The sequence below is a fragment of the Watersipora subatra genome, chromosome 6 (assembly GCF_963576615.1).
Source record: "Watersipora subatra chromosome 6, tzWatSuba1.1, whole genome shotgun sequence".
Taxonomy (NCBI): Eukaryota; Metazoa; Bryozoa; class Gymnolaemata; order Cheilostomatida; family Watersiporidae; genus Watersipora; species Watersipora subatra.
In genome coordinates this window covers 8,720,479-8,737,802 of record NC_088713.1, presented here as the reverse complement: position 1 = coordinate 8,737,802, position 17,324 = coordinate 8,720,479, and the positions used below count along the sequence as shown (strand labels likewise).

The window sequence follows — 17,324 nt, the reverse complement described above, 5'->3', positions numbered from 1 at the left end:
TGTGTCATAAACTAGTGGTACGAGACGTTTTATATTGGGCCTTTTACTGGCCTTTCATTTCAGGTGATAACGTCACATGTCAAAACAATAACCCTGTTGAGTTGAATACGCCATCAAAATGAGGGATTCCAACCTACGGCGGTGTTCATGATAGCTGTTCATTTTTTAGCTTTCACGAGCTTGTAATCACATTTCTACATAGTTGGACCTGCAACACAGCAGAGTAAGACATGGTGAATCTTTTGATACCAAATAGCTGTTATGTGAATTTTGTTTCAAGTCAACTTTTAAGATCAAGCGAATCTGTTTCAGGCTGGTGGATTTTTGACAATGACCACAAGGGTAGTGATTATACCTACAGGTTCATCTTGAGTGTATGAAGCTTTGTGGAAAGCTTGATTTGAGACTGCTAAATTGCTTCTGATTTTATGTGGTTTATAGCCTTTAGAGTAGTAGCATTAGTGGCGGTCCGAGTGAAGGTCTCCCAAACAGCAAGTAGATTTTATATTCGCCAGGCAAGATCCAACAAAAAGAGTTGAGATCATTACAGACTACAATGACGAGTGTTCCTTAGAGTGCTGATAACGCGCAGAGAATAAATATGTGAACAATTATTCCGAAAGGCTAGGTGCTTGATTAGCCCAGGTGGTAGAGTGTCGGGCTTTTTCGCCGAGTTTCCAGGGCTTGAATCCTGTAAGTTGTAATATTTCTACCCCAACTTCTAACCATGGCTTTGGACAGACCCTAGGGACGAGCACTCAGGCAGTTCAGTGTGCTGTGAGAGACTGTTAGATGTAGTAACTATGTGCACAATTATTCCATCATGCTGACAGTCTGGTGTGCTGTGAGAGATCGTTAGGTGTAGTAATTATGTGCACAATTATTCCATCATGCTGACAGTCTAGTGTGCTGTGAGACACCGTTAGATGTAGTAACTATGTGCATAACTATTCCATCATGCTGACAGTCTAGTGTGCTGTGAGAGATCATTAGGTGTAGTAACTATGTGCACAATTATTCCATCATGCTGACAGTCTAGTGTGCTGTGAGAGATTGTTAGGTGTAGTAACTATGTGCACAATTATTCCATCATGCTGACAGTCTAGTGTGCTGTGAGACACCGTTAGATGTAGTAACTATGTGCATAACTATTCCATCATGCTGACAGTCTAGTGTGCTGTGAGAGATTTTTAGGTGTAGTAACTATGTGCACAATTATTCCATCATACTGACAGTCTAGTGTGCTGTGAGACACCGTTAGATGTAGTAACTATGTGCATAACTATTCCATCATGCTGACAGTCTAGTGTGCTGTGAGAGATTGTTAGGTGTAGTAACTATGTGCACAATTATTCCATCATGCTGACAGTCTAGTGTGCTGTGAGACACCGTTAGATGTAGTAACTATGTGCATAACTATTCCATCATGCTGACAGTCTAGTGTGCTGTGAGAGATCATTAGGTGTAGTAACTATGTGCACAATTATTTCATCATTTCATCATAAGATCCAACAAAAAGAGTTGAGATCATTACAGATTACAATGAGGAGTGTTCCTTAGAGTGCTGATAAAGCGCAGAGAATAAATATGTGAACAATTATTCCGAAAGGCTAGGTGTTTGATTAGCCCAGGTGGTAGAGTGTCGGGCTTCTTCGCCGAGTTTCCAGGGCTTGAATCCTGTAAGTTGTAATATTTCTACTCCAACTTCTAACCACGGCTTTGAACAGACCCTAGGGACGAGCACTCAGGCAGTTCAGTGTGCTGTGAGAGATTGTTAGGTGTAGTAACTATGTGCACAATTATTCCATCATGCTGACAGTCTGGTGTGCTGTGAAAGATTGTTAGGTGTAGTAACTATGTGCACAATTATTCCATCATGCTGACAGTCTAGTGTGCTGTGAGAGATTGTTAGGTGTAGTAACTATGTGCACAATTATTCCATCATGCTAACAGTCTTGTGTGCTGTGGTAGATCATTAGGTGTAGTAACTATGTGCACAATTATTCTACATATCTAAACTGACTGTTTGTCCAGGTGTGAGACTGTCGGGCTGTGAAGTCAAATGCCATAAGTTCTAGAACCTGTACGATGCAATTATTTTTCTAACCTCTGATTAAGGCTTGAACAGACTGACAGACAGCTCTTTTTCATGGTAAATATTAAAAAACAAATGTGTTTGGAAGATTACAAATATTTACTAAAGTCAAATTTAAGAAGCTGAAAGTGTTGTGCCTCTACCAGGAGCAGCAGCGGCCCACTGGTCTTGAACTCCTGACCCGCAAACAGCAGTTAGGGTTCATTTCCCGACAAAGGCCACTGGTAGTGACATGAATGACATTCAACCTTACAACTGAGTAGGTCTCCAATTGTCAAGGCTCTCTTGAAGTTGTAATCAGACATGTTCATTCAAGGCCATAGAAACATTGTGTAACAATGCTCTTAAACAAAACATGCACGGTTTCTATTAGGCAGACATCACACTCGATCTTCTGGGAATTGCTCACAATTCTATCAAGAAATAAACTAACTTGACTTTTTAGCCAGAGAATGGCTACCTTCTAACACAATGTGACATCTACTTACCTTGGTGTCTATACAGAAGCCATTTCTGTACTCGCCATCACATGAGACAACATCTTTAAAGCCGTGATCTGTTACATTTAATTGTTTTAGACAGCCAAAGCTTGTTCTGTAAATTATAAATTGAATATTTTGTAAGTGTTTTTGGTTAAACACAACCAATAATGATAAAAACACTTGATGTTTTCTGGCTGTTTCAGAAACCTATGTGACCATCAGAATACAAAACATAAAGGCGAACTTTGCATAGGTCATCCGTGAATGATTTAAAAATGCAAATATACTCAAAAAGTTTGAGTGTTCAAATCAGAAAAGTGCCATGATCAAAGACAAATATATATAATGGCCTTATCATAAAACACCATAATCTATGAGGGCTTTACCACGAGAGAACACAACTACATCAATGTTAGCATAAAAGACTATTATTAAATGAGATCGGCGCCATCCGAAACTTCCACTTAAAATGATGCTATTATTGGAGACATCTACTTAAAACGGTGCCATTGTTAGATGCCTTTACTGAACATGGTGTCATTATTACAGATCTCTACTCAAAATGGTGTCATTATTACAGACCTCTACTCAGAATAGTGTCATTATTACAGACCTCTACTCAAAATGGTGTCATTATTACAGACCTCTACTCAAAATGGTGTCATTATTACAGACCTCTACTCAAAATGGTGCTAGCATTAAAACCTCTATTCTTAATAGTGTCATTATTAAAGCTCCCTGCTCAAAAATACACTAACATTCAAAACTTTCTTTCTAAAAGTTTTCCAACAGTATTCAAGAAGGTGGCATCCCTAAAGACTCTGATCATGAAGTCATCAGCACTAAGGACCTCAATTCCTGAGTGTTTTGGCATCCGGCTAAACAACTTCGCAAGTAGCTTAGGCCATAAAGTTCAACTCAACTCTGCCATCAGTCACGCTGATACAGCAAATAATGATACATACTTTTTATTGTGTAGCATAGCAAAACAGCCTTCTGTACATTTGGTAAAGGTAGTACTGTCAGAATCTCCATTGAGACATTCAACGCCGGCACCTGCATTAAAATATTTATTATAATATATTACTAATAATATTAATAATAATATTATTATTAATAATAGTATTATTGGTAATTATATAATTATCAATATTATTACAATATTAATAATATAATTGATTATAATCATAATATTATTGTATCATACTTTTAGTAATTTTAATATAAACAATCGTACTACTAATAATATAATTGATTATAAAATAATATTATAATTATAATATTTTATTATATCATAACTATATAGTATAACGGAGAGTAGACGATTACTGCTACTGCAGCTGTGCTCTTCCTGCAATCTGCTGCACATTTACTTCCATGACACATGACATCAAACCCACTTATTCATGCACACTGCGAATGAGCATTATTCAAAGCTTGAAACTGTATGTGTACTATAACTTCACATTAGTAAGGGGTTGATATTGTGGATCAACTGACACTGCTGGTCTGTCAATGATTTCTACTGCATTCTATCAAATTGTCAGGTGCTATGTTTAGCAAGCTCATGAACTTGCCCTCTAACTCTCATTTCATTTCGGAATAGGAAGTCAGGCATTATCACCATTCTGCAGAAATTAGGGTCTTTGTATTGTATTCTCAATCTATATACTATATACAAATCTCACACTCTGTTGTTTGGTGTGTCCCGCTATAGCTATTAAAATTTAAGATATGCTAACCCATAGAGCGACCCAAGATTGATAGAATCGTTAGGCGATATGTGTCGCTATGTGGTAAAAGTACACTACAGCTATACGCTATAAGAAAGGATGACGGAAGTATTGAAAATGTTTTAAATTGAATAGCTGGCGCGGCATTTTAATGCGCATCATTCGTATGTGCTGTTTTCATTATTCGCAAGCATGATGGATTTGATAAAGTTTTGTAAATCACAAAACTCGCTTAGTTTGAGGATTTGTGTCGTTTCTATAATGCGGTTAGCTTGCAGATTGGCTCAAATTTGCGGATAATGCGCGCTATGGAAACATAGTGCATGGTCGAGCTGGCATCCAGCCTTCTTATTGTGTTGACAAATAGTTTGATTAAAAGCTTTGTAACTCTCTAGTAAGAATCACAAAATTACCTTAATCTTCAAATTTTATTTCATCTAATCTATTCAGAACTTTACAAAGTCAATTGTATATCCTCGCCAATAAGCCTGTCTAGCATATAAACCGGCCCTAGAAAAACAGCCACGAAATTAGGTAATTTTTGAAACTTGCATATAAGCCGACTCTATAAATCATAGCACGCTGTGAGTATCTATCAGAGCAAAAGGTTGCGGAAATGGCACAGCTTTTGCAAGCTTAGCACAAAACGTTTCTGGTTGGTGAGTAGCGGTGTGATTAGCGTATCGTGTCTCTGCTTAATCAAAGGAAAAAGTTTTCTGTCTGTGTTGAGCCAATGGAAAACATGTTTGCATCTCACATTGATCTTAGTTTCACTTTTCAAAACCCCTTCCTTATAGCTATTCGTTCTCCGCGATGATCAGGCGCATTGCAGCTACATAGGTTTCACCAATTGTAGACCAATGGACTTCTGATGATTATCTATTGGGCAATAGTAGTAGTGAGTATTTATTGTTAACAGAAATAATAATGCTGTAAGCTATAGTAATAGTAGTAACTAATCTGACTCCAGAACATGCTTAACTTGTCAACCACGGTAGTATGAATAGGACAAAAAAGTGTCCTAACTGATTGTGTTACACATGTGTGACCTTTTTATGGCATCAAGTGACATACAAGTTTATGCTAATCAATTTGGTCACATTTTATGACAGCTTATAATGTGCAAATTTTAAATATTTGGTTTACCAAATATTTGGCTCCGTAAAAATTTATTTGGTAGCTGAAAAGTTAACTGTAGCGCCACCCATTATTATTATTTTACTTTTATTAATAAAATTGAGTTAATAAAAGTTGAAGTTGTAGTTACTGAAATTCAGTTAGCATAGTATCATATCATTTGCTTTTAATCAGTTGCGTGCGTATAAGCTGGACCCCTGGGTTTTATTTTTTTTAAATTGCATTCTAGAACCGGCTAATATGAGGGAATATACGGTGAGCTACATGTAAATACAAATTCAAACTGCTTACCTATTTTTTGGGTAGATATGAGGCTATCAGAATCTGTTGTTGACATCAAAATTTGTTTGGTTTTAGAGGCTTGGAGTGTTGTAGCTATTCTGGAACTTTTTAAAATGCTTTGGCCGGTGGTAATATGAGGAGCAGGCGTGGGAGTGAATGTATATGTAAGAGCAGAGTTTGTATCAGCTATAATTTCTGTTAATGTGTTGAAAGTTTCTGGAGAAGTTTGAGAAGTTGGTTTAACAGTTAAACCAAATGTTGCAGTCGGTATTGAGCTTGTGTTAGTTAAGTTCGATGTGTCAGTCGGTATTGAGCTTGTGTTAGTTAAGTTCGATGTTGCGGTCGGTATCGAGCTTGTGTTAGTTAAGTTCGATGTTGCAGTCGATATGGAGCTTGTGTTAGTCAAGTTCGATGCTGCAGTCGATATTGAGCTTGTGTTAGTTAAGTTCGATGTTGCAATCGGTATCGAGCTTGTGTTAGTTAAGTTCGATGTTGCAGTCGGTATTGAGCTTGAGTTTGTTAAGTTAGATGTTGCAGTCGGTATTGAGCTTGTGTTAGTTAAGTTCGATGCTGCAGTCGATATGGAGCTTGTGTTAGTCAAGTTCGATGCTGCAGTCGATATTGAGCTTGTGTTAGTTAAGTTCGATGCTGCAGTCGATATGGAGCTTGTGTTAGTCAAGTTCGATGCTGCAGTCGATATTGAGCTTGTGTTAGTTAAGTTCGATGTTGCGATCGGTATCGAGCTTGTGTTAGTTAAGTTCGATGTTGCAGTCGGTATTGAGCTTGAGTTTGTTAAGTTAGATGTTGCAGTCGGTATTGAGCTTGTGTTAGTTAAGTTCGATGCTGCAGTCGATATGGAGCTTGTGTTAGTTAAGTTTGATGCTGCAGTCGATATGGAGCTTGTGTTAGTCAAGTTCGATGCTGCAGTCGATATTGAGCTTGTGTTAGTTAAGTTTGATGCTGCAGTCGATATGGAGCTTGTGTTAGTTAAGTTCGATGTTGCAGTCGGTATCGAGCTTGTGTTAGTCAAGTTCGATGTTGCAGTCGGTATGGAGCTTGTGTTAGTTAAGTTTGATACTGCAGTCGATATGGAGCTTGTGTTAGTTAAGTTTGATGCTGCAGTCGATATAGAGCTTGTGTTAGTCAAGTTCGATGTTGCAGTCGGTATTGAGCTTGTGTTAGTTAAGTTCGATGTTGCAGTCGGTATGGAGCTTGTGTTAGTTAAGTTTGATACTGCAGTCGATATGGAGCTTGTGTTAGTTAAGTTTGATGCTGCAGTCGATATGGAGCTTGTGTTAGTTAAGTTCGATGTTGCAGTCGGTATCGAGCTTGTGTTAGTCAAGTTCGATGCTGCAGTCGGTATCGAACTTGTGTTAGTTAAGTTCGATGTTGCAGTCGGTATTGAGCTTGAGTTTGTTAAGTTAGATGTTGCAGTCGGTATTGAGCTTGTGTTAGTTAAGTTCGATGCTGCAGCCGATATGGAGCTTGTGTTAGTTAAGTTCGATGCTGCAGTCGATATGGAGCTTGTGTTAGTCAAGTTCGATGCTGCAGTCGATATTGAGCTTGTGTTAGTTAAGTTTGATGCTGCAGTCGATATGGAGCTTGTGTTAGTTAAGTTTGATGCTGCAGTCGATATGGAGCTTGTGTTAGTTAAGTTCGATGTTGCAGTCGGTATCGAGCTTGTGTTAGTCAAGTTCGATGTTGCAGTCGGTATGGAGCTTGTGTTAGTTAAGTTTGATACTGCAGTCGATATGGAGCTTGTGTTAGTTAAGTTTGATGTTGCAGTCGATATGGAGCTTGTGTTAGTCAAGTTCGATGTTGCAGTCGGTATTGAGCTTGTGTTAGTTAAGTTCGATGTTGCAGTCGGTATGGAGCTTGTGTTAGTTAAGTTTGATACTGCAGTCGATATGGAGCTTGTGTTAGTTAAGTTTGATGCTGCAGTCGATATGGAGCTTGTGTTAGTTAAGTTTGATGCTGCAGTCGATATGGAGCTTGTGTTAGTTAAGTTCGATGTTGCAGTCGGTATCGAGCTTGTGTTAGTCAAGTTCGATGCTGCAGTCGATATTGAGCTTGTGTTAGTTAAGTTCGATGTTGCGGTCGGTATCGAGCTTGTGTTAGTTAAGTTCGATGTTGCAGTCGGTATTGAGCTTGTGTTAGTTAAGTTCGATGCTGCAGTCGATATGGAGCTTGTGCTAGTTAAGTTCGATGTTGCAGTCGGTATTGAGCTTGTGTTAGTTAAGTTCGATGTTGCAGTCGGTATGGAGCTTGTGTTAGTTAAGTTTGATACTGCAGTCGATATGGAGCTTGTGTTAGTTAAGTTTGATGTTGCAGTCGGTATGGAGCTTGTGTTAGTCAAGTTCGATGCTGCAGTCGGTATCGAGTTTGTGTTAGTTAAGTTCGATGTTGCAGTCGGTATCGAGCTTGTGTTAGTTAAGTTTGATACTGCAGTCGATATTGAGCTTGAGTTTGAGTAGAAGGAGCTTAAGGCTGTTGCATTTGTATTTACAACAGCTGCAGTCTTTTGTTGAGCATCAGCTAGCAATGCTGCAAAATAGAGAAATAAAATTAAAGCTGAACAACATCCTGTGTTAAATAAAAATACTGTAAAATATAAAATACTATAAATTGCAAAAGGCTATAAATAGAAACCAAAGTAAATGTAGTGTAAAATTTGTAATTAGTTCATAATCTTAATGGTAATAAAATAGAATAATAAAAATAATAACAAATATATACACTAGACATTCCCCTGTCATACAGCCCACAACCAAAGTAATAATGGAAAAACGAAAGGGTACTGCTGGTTGTTGAGAAAGTAGTTACAAAAGGTCAGAATTCTACAAAAGTGGAATTCTTTAGTTAGATGTTGTAGGCTTTGTCTACAACATCTACTAAATAATTCTCTGAACCAGATGAGTTATTGTTATTATTTTGAGTAGCGTGTTGTTGAACATTAGCATTTGATGTTGATGGCTGCTGTGAGGACCTTCGATTTCTCCTCCTCTGTAATAATTTGGAGACAGCCAATGCGACGACGTGGTGTTCTGGGAGGGTGTATGTTCATGGTAGTTTTAAATTCCCTGCTACTATTCCCCGATCTACTACCATCTCAAACTTATGTTTTACAACAATAAAATAAATATTATTTCAAGCTGTAGACCTAACCTACTGTACGTAATATAACTAACAACAGCAATAAAGAAATATGTTTATTATATCTCTGAAATGCAATATTAAAAGTAAAACGGCAACCTGCCCTGTTAAATACAGTTTGAAAGTTGGTTGTGTTGTAGAATGGTACAATGTAGAATGGTTTTGACAGAGATATGTAACAGAAAGCAAGCATTAGCATTCACGCGTCTGGAAGTTTTCTGCAAACTAGAGTGAAATAAAGAAATATCATTGTCACAAAGGGGCATTGTAGTTCGGCCCTAGCTTTTATATAAAATGTAAAGCAATCTGGTTAATGTTCTAGATAATTTAAAAAACCTTCGTTAATTGAACAAAAAACGTAGGCTGATAAACTGTGTACCACATTTCCGTTCCTGTAAATCGGTCTACGCCTCAAACAGTCTACGTTAATTACACAAACCTTCGGCAATTAAACAGTGCTATAGACTGGTGAAATGTTCACGTTTTTCTCGTAAAATGCTGGCGACTTAATATTTCTACTCTCTGTCGCACGGCTTTATCGGCGTTTCATACGCCGTTGTTAATATTAATTTCAGTGAGCTTGTAAATTTTTTATGTTGATTTAAGGCCGAATTAATCTGTCTATTTATGTATAATCCGATCAGATGGGTTAGTTTTAGGGTCTTGCGGTATTCTTTCAAAGACTTGGTAACATATTTAAAAATATTTATATGTGTTTTGTATCGTTATTATATTTAAACGATTCTACACAAAAATGGTTAAATTTGTTGAGATTTCGGTACAAGGGTTTGCGACGGCCGCTGATGAATAATTTTTGGGAGTTGTGTGCACATGTGCATTCATCATAAATCTCCCAACCAATCGTTTGGCTTGTGTTTGGCCGTGGGATAATATTATTAAAATATTAATAAAATTGCTAAAAAGTTTCATTTTGTTTTATTTTTTATTGATTACATAACACTCAAGACTACTTTTTCGTTACTGTTATTTATGTTATTATTGTTTTATGTCATAGATTACATTTTATCTCTGTTATTATTGTTATACTATGTATGTTAAAGAAGCTTTAAGTTTTCAACCGTGTCATGTTTGCAGCTGTCATGTTTTAAAATTTTAAAGTTTCTCTGCAAAGGTTTAAAAACTAATAAAAAAATTTTAAATACAGCAGTTTTTTAAGCACCTAAAAATGTTTTCATGTTTTTACCATTTGAGGTTGTAAATAGATGTTCCACTAAATTGGCAATTAGTTATTAAGGGTGTGTTGCCGTTTCAAAAAGAACATTTCACATCTTTTAAACGGTTTTTGCTAAATTGATTTGGTGTAGAAATTTGTATATAGGTATATACCATGGCTATTTAGTCAAATTCACTATAGATTGATGGCTACGGAGTTGTGTTTCCATTTGAAATGGCCAGAAATTGAACATTAAAAAAGCGACATTTGATTAAAACTATTGTTCACAAAAATACCATGGTTTTGGTCAAAAAACAATTCATTGCAAAACAATTTTGAACATCATAACGTTAAAGCGTAGTTTTTAAAAATAATTTTTCAAAAATGCAAAAATTATTTTTAAAGGGTTTTTGAAAATATGTTTGTTATCCAAAAGATTGTTTTCATATACATGTGTTACCAAAAATTTATCAAAGATATACAAATGTACAACAACACATTTTTCTGATATTCAAGATATTTCATGGAGGTAGCTGTTCACAAGCTAATAAGTTTGTTTAAATTTATTAGTTTGTGAACAGTTTAAATTTATAGCTTAAGGTGATGACCCACCATAATACATGACTCAATACATAATGCAATGGGCTCAGCTTCAAATAAACTATGAAAAAAGTTTTGCAGCAGCAAGATGTATTTTTAGATTTTATTTTTTATTTTCAAGATGTATTTGTTAGACTGCAGAGAATTTCGGTTGCCTAATACAATTTAATCAGCACGTAACTGTGCATCTGCATAGCAGAAGAAAGGTGAGGCAATTCCTTTTTATTTCCCTGTTTTCAATGATATAAAGTTTGCTATAGTTTGTGACAAACAAAGAAAAAATACTCGTAAAAATTGCAAGTTTTGCATGAAAGTGCAGACGATCCCTTATTTTTTAACATAATGTAGCACAGAAGCACTTCCTGATTTCTAGTCTTCGGGCTTCACAATAGAACAATTTAATTTCAGCAGCTTTTACAGTTGTAGGCAGTTGTTAACTTGTGAAAAACATTATTATGCGTCAGTTTTCACAATTTGCAGCTTATATTTTTATTAAAAAAATGAACATCATTGATATTTCGCCCAAAAACGAACCAATGGTCCTAAAGGTTAGTGATTTCACGCAGGGTAGACAATGATATTGAAAGATATTTTTATAGCTGACCTACCTGTCATTAACAGTAGCAATTTGGTGAGGTCGCTCACCTCCATTCTCTCTGGTTGCTCTGAGAAAAACAAAAATGCCTGATGATTATAACAATATACATGTACGCTTATTATCATATCATTAACTAAGGTTATTAATTGATTGTTCTTGATTCGCAGTTGATTATTATTGATTAGTAATTGCTTGCTATTGATTATTAATTTATTCGTATTGGTTATTATACTAAGGACACTTTATTGTATTATCACTGATTGTTTATTACAATTTTTCATTATTTTTATTATTATTATTAATATATTACTTTAAGAATGCTAATTTGTTATGTTAAAAACTATAATTTGTTTTGTTAATTATTGCTACAAATTACTTGTCAAGTATTATATTATATTTTATTTTAGTTACTATTTTCCTGTCATTATTATGTTATTTGCAGCAGAAATATTTAGTTTGACGAGCCTAAATTTTAGTAGTTAAATTATTAAAATTATTGAAGCTTATGCCCAAAGGAATAAAATATAAATTGGTCTAAAAAATATCTTTAGAGCTATGCTCTTACTGGATGGCTACAACTGGCTGGTGTAACACATTACGAAGTAGGTGCCATTTTGTACATGGCTTCAGTAGCATAATGGGGAGTTCTACTGTGCCTGTGTGTTTTTGAGCTTGCGTTAAAGTACTCTTATCTCATTTGCAGATGTTGTTTACAAAAAGCATAAGCATTGAAAGCATGGTAGAAAGCAGTCTATGGTAGATTGAGCTCCATGCTTTATAAACACATTAATAGAGCAGTCTGAAATAGCGGTTAACTAGCTCAACCATGTGATATTCAGATTGGACAACATACAGTCATACGAATTAGATAGTTCACCAATGTATTCAGCGAAAGCTTGTAAACAAGTACATTTAGCAACATTTTGTATTATGGTGTAAAGTTTAAATTTGAAACGTAGTGTTTTGTTAAATGGATGTATGGGCTGTTATAGGCAAATAATTTTTTGATACATTTAAATGTTGATAGAAATGATGCTGTAGCGAATTGTTTGATTTGTAGTTTTACGGTTATCAAGAATAAATATGTAAAACCATAACATCACTTCACTGACTGCAACATGCAACATAATGAAGTTTGACTAATAGTGAAGTAACTAACACTGGAAATAATCAGAATATGAAATTCAGTCTCAATCCATCATTTTTTTTGACGTCATCACCCTGTTTGCACATGCGCTCGCCCACAAAAAAGCCGCCATCTTTGTAAAAACCGATCGTCATTCTCTTGATTAATAGTATTTTTCGGTGTTGTTTTGACACTAAAATAAAAAATTTGCAAACAAAAGCATCGTTTGCAATAATTAATTGCAGAAGCTTCGTGTTTTTAACGATAAAATGTGTTTATAAAGATGGCGGACAATGATAGAATGACATCACAAAAAAATGAAGGATATGCAGAATCCTACCTCGAAGTCACGTTTCTGAAGACAATTTTTAAATGAATTACCAAAACCTTGGCTAGAAGCTGAATCTACATGTATGATGTAAAAACTGTTTTGCTGACTTTGACAGCCTGTGTTGTGGGAAGAAGCAGCTGCTTATCACTAGTAATAGAAATGTCTTAAAGGGACGATCAAACAAGTTGAATCAACACAAAGCCTGATAAATGTACTCTTATCTAACATATGTCTTGTCACAAATGACACCAATTGTTTTCGAATAGTCACTAAGAATTCCTATGAATGTTTCCTAAAGAACACTTTAAGGCCAGATGCCCTTCTTATTAGCATCAGAGGTTTTCTGGGTCTTGAATACTAACCTGTTTTTACAGATGAGGTTCCCAAAATCAGCTGCGGGCATTATAGCAATGCGCTGAGTTTAATCGATAGTGTTGAAAACGTTCATAAGAACAGTCTTTGAGGCAAGTTCTAGGTGCGACATGGTATAGGTGCATCTGGTATTATACCTGACCTGTAGTTGACAGGGGGCACGTAAGGTGCAATGTGTTCACACTTGCCAGAAAACTGCCAGAGGAGACGAATTCTTAATAATAAAACTGAACCCAGCTAAAGGTGATTTTACCTACTATACTTTGTCTAGGCCATATGAAATCGCAGTTGATGGTCAAAAAAATTAGTACTACTTCATACTTTTAAAAACCATAATTGAGTTTTGTTTCCAAGGCGAGATTATAAAGCAATCTTTTAGAAACCAATGATATTTTCAATGATATAACATTATATTATTATAATAATCCCACGACCAAATGAGCGGAGCGAAGTTTGAGAGTTTTTATGATAAATGCATGTGCACACAACTTACGAAAATTATTCATCAACAACGTCGCAAACCCTCATTTCAAAATTTCATCAACCAATTTAACCATCGTTTTGTAGAGTCGTTTAAGTATAAAAACGATACAAAACACATATAACCCTATTCAAATATATTACCAAGTCTTTGAAAAGTGTCGACAGCATCTTAAAATTTACCCTTCTGAACAGATTATACACAAATAGACAGATTTATTTGGCCGAAAATCGTTATTAAAACTTGCTAAGCCTTACTTTTATCAAAGTTAAGACCGGAAATTGAAACGCGGAGCGACAAAGAATAGAACAATTAAGTCGTTCTCATTTCACGAAAAAATAACATGCACATTTCATCAGTCTATAGCATTGTCGAATTGCTGAAGGTTTCTGTAACTAACGTAGGAGTACTGAAATCGTTTCATTCTTGCCGATTTCGAAGTAGCTGACATTTTAGACACTTTTGAGTACTTTGGTATTCTAATTGATGTCCAACGCAGTGTAAGTAAAGGAAATGACAATGTTTTTTTTAACGATTCTTATGAGATTATTACAATATTTAATTATAAGCTTGGATGACTACAGAACAATGACTACGTAGTACAGATTTTCTAAAAATCTATATAAATATCCCAACTTCTTGATATTGTTAGCAATGACGTTTTGAAATGTAAACAAAGTTGTGCATTGGTTTTATATTGTTACTGTATTAATAATATTGGTTATTCTAATAATATAAGTGCATTTTACTAGTAATATTGGCCAATATTGCATTTCTCCTATTGCAAGGGGAGAGATATAAACATATAATCTTTTCCTTTAATTATTGCTATTTGTTGTATATAATAACACACATATCCAGTACATTACAGCTACCATTGCAGTTATCCTATTGCATTGTAGTGCCATTTGACTCCTAATATTGCATTTCTCAACCATCAGTACCATTTCTTTTTTCCAATATCTCTTTGATCGTCGGCTGTATGACAGTGGAATTTTTAGTATATTAGTATAATATTTTTAATTAGTTGGGAATCAAATTCATACCCAATCCCTCATCCGTAATATTAAATATTATTCTAAAGGCAGAGAAGCAGGTTGCTGTTGAATTCCCAGAAAAAAACACTGGTAGTGACACACCAGGCATATATGAGCAGCAGTGGCTCAGTGGTTAGTGCAATGGCATGCAACCGGTAGGTCAGAGGTGCGAATCCCAGAGGGACCACACGTTGTGTTAGGAAGAGCATTCAGTCACGATTGCTCCTGTGCCAAACCTCATAAGCAAATGATCACAATATGTTCTGTACCAGGATATACCAACTGCGGCGGTGACCCCTAACTGACCTTTAAATGGGAAAAGGAAGAAGAATTGACATCTATAAGGTGTGCATATTACTTTAATTTAAACTTTCTCACATGCAATGATTGTATGAACATTCGTCAAAAAACTGCAGGAGGAGATGAATTGATATAAATTTGATGGTTGTTTACAGCAACAGCGCATGTTTTAAGTCATTGAGATTCCCTTGCCACTGAACTCAGGCACGTCTCGCTAAGGTCACAGATTCAATGTGCTTACTAATTGACAGTTCTGATTGCAACTGGTGCAAACAGACAATATAAATTAGTTTTTGAAAAGAGCCTTTTGGGATCAGACCAATCAAACCTTATTAAAGTTAAATGTTGAATACAGTTGCAAAAACTGCTGAATTCAACTGATGCTTACACTCAAATAAAATTGCTGCCTTTAATTCTTATCTGAAACTTTACACAATGCATATTTATGTACTTTCAACAAGAAACTTGCTGCCTCTTTCATTTTGCTGACTTGTCGTAGAAGACTTGCTGTAGTTTTGTTTGTAGTTTTCATAATATGCAGCTTACATTTTCTTTTAAATGTGAGCCGTTTTTTAATATGAGACTATTTTTTATTTAAAAAAATATACTAAAAAATGAATATCATTGATGTCTTCCCCAAAAATGAACCAATGGTCCCAAATGTTAATGATTTCACACAGAGTAGACAAAAACATTGAAATATTTTAGTAAAGTTGACCTTGACCTACCTGTCATTAATAGTAGCATTTTGGTGAGGTGAGTCACCTTCATTATTTCTGGTTGTTCTGAGAAAAACATAAATGCCGATTATAATAGCACATGCTAATTATCATATTATTAACAAAGGTTATTAATTGATTATTCTTGATAAGTAATTGGTTGTTCTTGATTAGTAATTGATTTTTATTGATTATTAATAAAATGAATTATTCATCAACTGATAATTATTGGTTAATAATTTTTTACTAATTGGTGATTGATTCTTAGTTGATTATCGATAAATCAAAACAAAAACAAAACAAAAATAAATAGCTCTTTGTTTTGTCAGCTTTTTATTGGAGCCACATAAGTCCTAATTTTACAAAAATAGTTTCCTTTTTATCACAAGGAGTCGTTTTAGGAAATCTGTTTGATTTCTTGTTGATGGAGCAGTAAAATTCTTAACCATTGCTAATGTCTCTGACCTAGAGCATGTGATCAGTCACAAGGTTGAAGAACAAGAACAAGAACAACTAACATTAAGTTTTTTTTGTAAATTTCCCTACTAGGAAGTTCACCAGCCGCACTGACAACATGACCAGTGTGTCATGGGAGTATTTTAAACCCACAGTTTCTTTTTAACATCTAGTAGTGAGGACTACTGGCCTGTTGCTTAGTGATTCAGAGTGAGTGTGAGCGATGTTTTATTGCGTGTAATCTATATATATATATATATTTCTCAGAGTTGATGTGTAGGTGCGTCCAGCTACAGCTATTAAAATCTTGGAATAAAGAATCCGTTTCGCAGAAGATTTGATTTTAGACCCTCCCGTTCGCCAATCCAATCCTTTACCAATTCAGCCACACAAACTTGATAGATTTGCTAGGCAATATATGTCGCTATATGGGAGCAAATACTCTACCGCTTTCCGTTACAGAGCAAAGTGATGGCGCAACGCTGGGTAACGGATGGCCGCATAATTTTATGCATGCTCAATCGTTAGAGCATGTAGTCGGCTCTTATTAGTATGCTTACTCAAATTATCCATTAGCAATGTGCCAGGCTAATAGCATGTGGGAGGCAACTACCTTACCCCCAATTTTTATAGGCTGATTTTTAATACCCCAGCTAACAATGGCAAATGTTATTATATGTTAAATACAAATACATTTTCTGTCCAAAGACTTTTTTATTACTCGGGCAACTCCGGGTAGTACAGCTAGTTTATAGATAAAACAGAAATTGACAAAAATACAAACAAAGCAAAATGGGCTGTTCGATAGTTCGAAACTAGCAGCAGGACAGCTTGGCCAGCAGTTAACCACAGAGTGAGTTGCTGAAAAAAACTGCCATGCAGGATTACCACTGCCTTCACAGAATTCCAACTCCGTGTAATGCTGACGCGCAACAGCATTTCACAACTAAATGCTGTTTCTAGAAATTCTGTAGAGAGTCTTGAACCTCCGACCTACTGCTTGCCAAACTAGAGTGTTAACCACTAAACTACATCTGCTCTCAACAGTAAAGAAGAGACCCCTCAAGTGTAATTTGTTGCACTTTGAGGTCAAAAAGAATGCTAAAAAATGTTTTGAGTTTTTTATGTCCAACTTTTTGCCTGGAAGCTAAAAATATTTATGGTCGTTCGCTTCAGCAATTTACTGGATGTTTTATTGATGACAATAGTAATGACATAACAACACCAGCACCTCACTGAATCATTGTT

The 17,324-nt window shown here is 35.6% G+C and overlaps 1 protein-coding gene and 1 long non-coding RNA gene across 2 annotated transcripts; both read right to left on the bottom strand.

The window, feature by feature from the left end:
* Positions 1 to 2,589: 2,589 nt before the first annotated feature.
* LOC137398977 (uncharacterized) lies at positions 2,590 to 5,836 on the bottom strand. Its single transcript, XR_010979089.1, has 3 exons — positions 5,739 to 5,836; positions 3,543 to 3,633; positions 2,590 to 2,689 (listed from the first exon to the last, which is right to left on the bottom strand). It is a non-coding gene; the product is annotated as an uncharacterized lncRNA (long non-coding RNA).
* Positions 5,837 to 5,927: 91 nt separating this feature from the next.
* On the bottom strand, positions 5,928 to 11,307 carry LOC137398013 (uncharacterized). Its single transcript, XM_068084111.1, has 3 exons — positions 11,265 to 11,307; positions 6,109 to 8,273; positions 5,928 to 5,945 (listed from the first exon to the last, which is right to left on the bottom strand). The coding sequence occupies exons 1-3, from the start codon at positions 11,305 to 11,307 to the stop codon at positions 5,928 to 5,930; spliced, it is 2,226 nt and encodes a 741-aa protein (XP_067940212.1).
* Between the last annotated feature and the right edge of the window lie 6,017 nt (positions 11,308 to 17,324).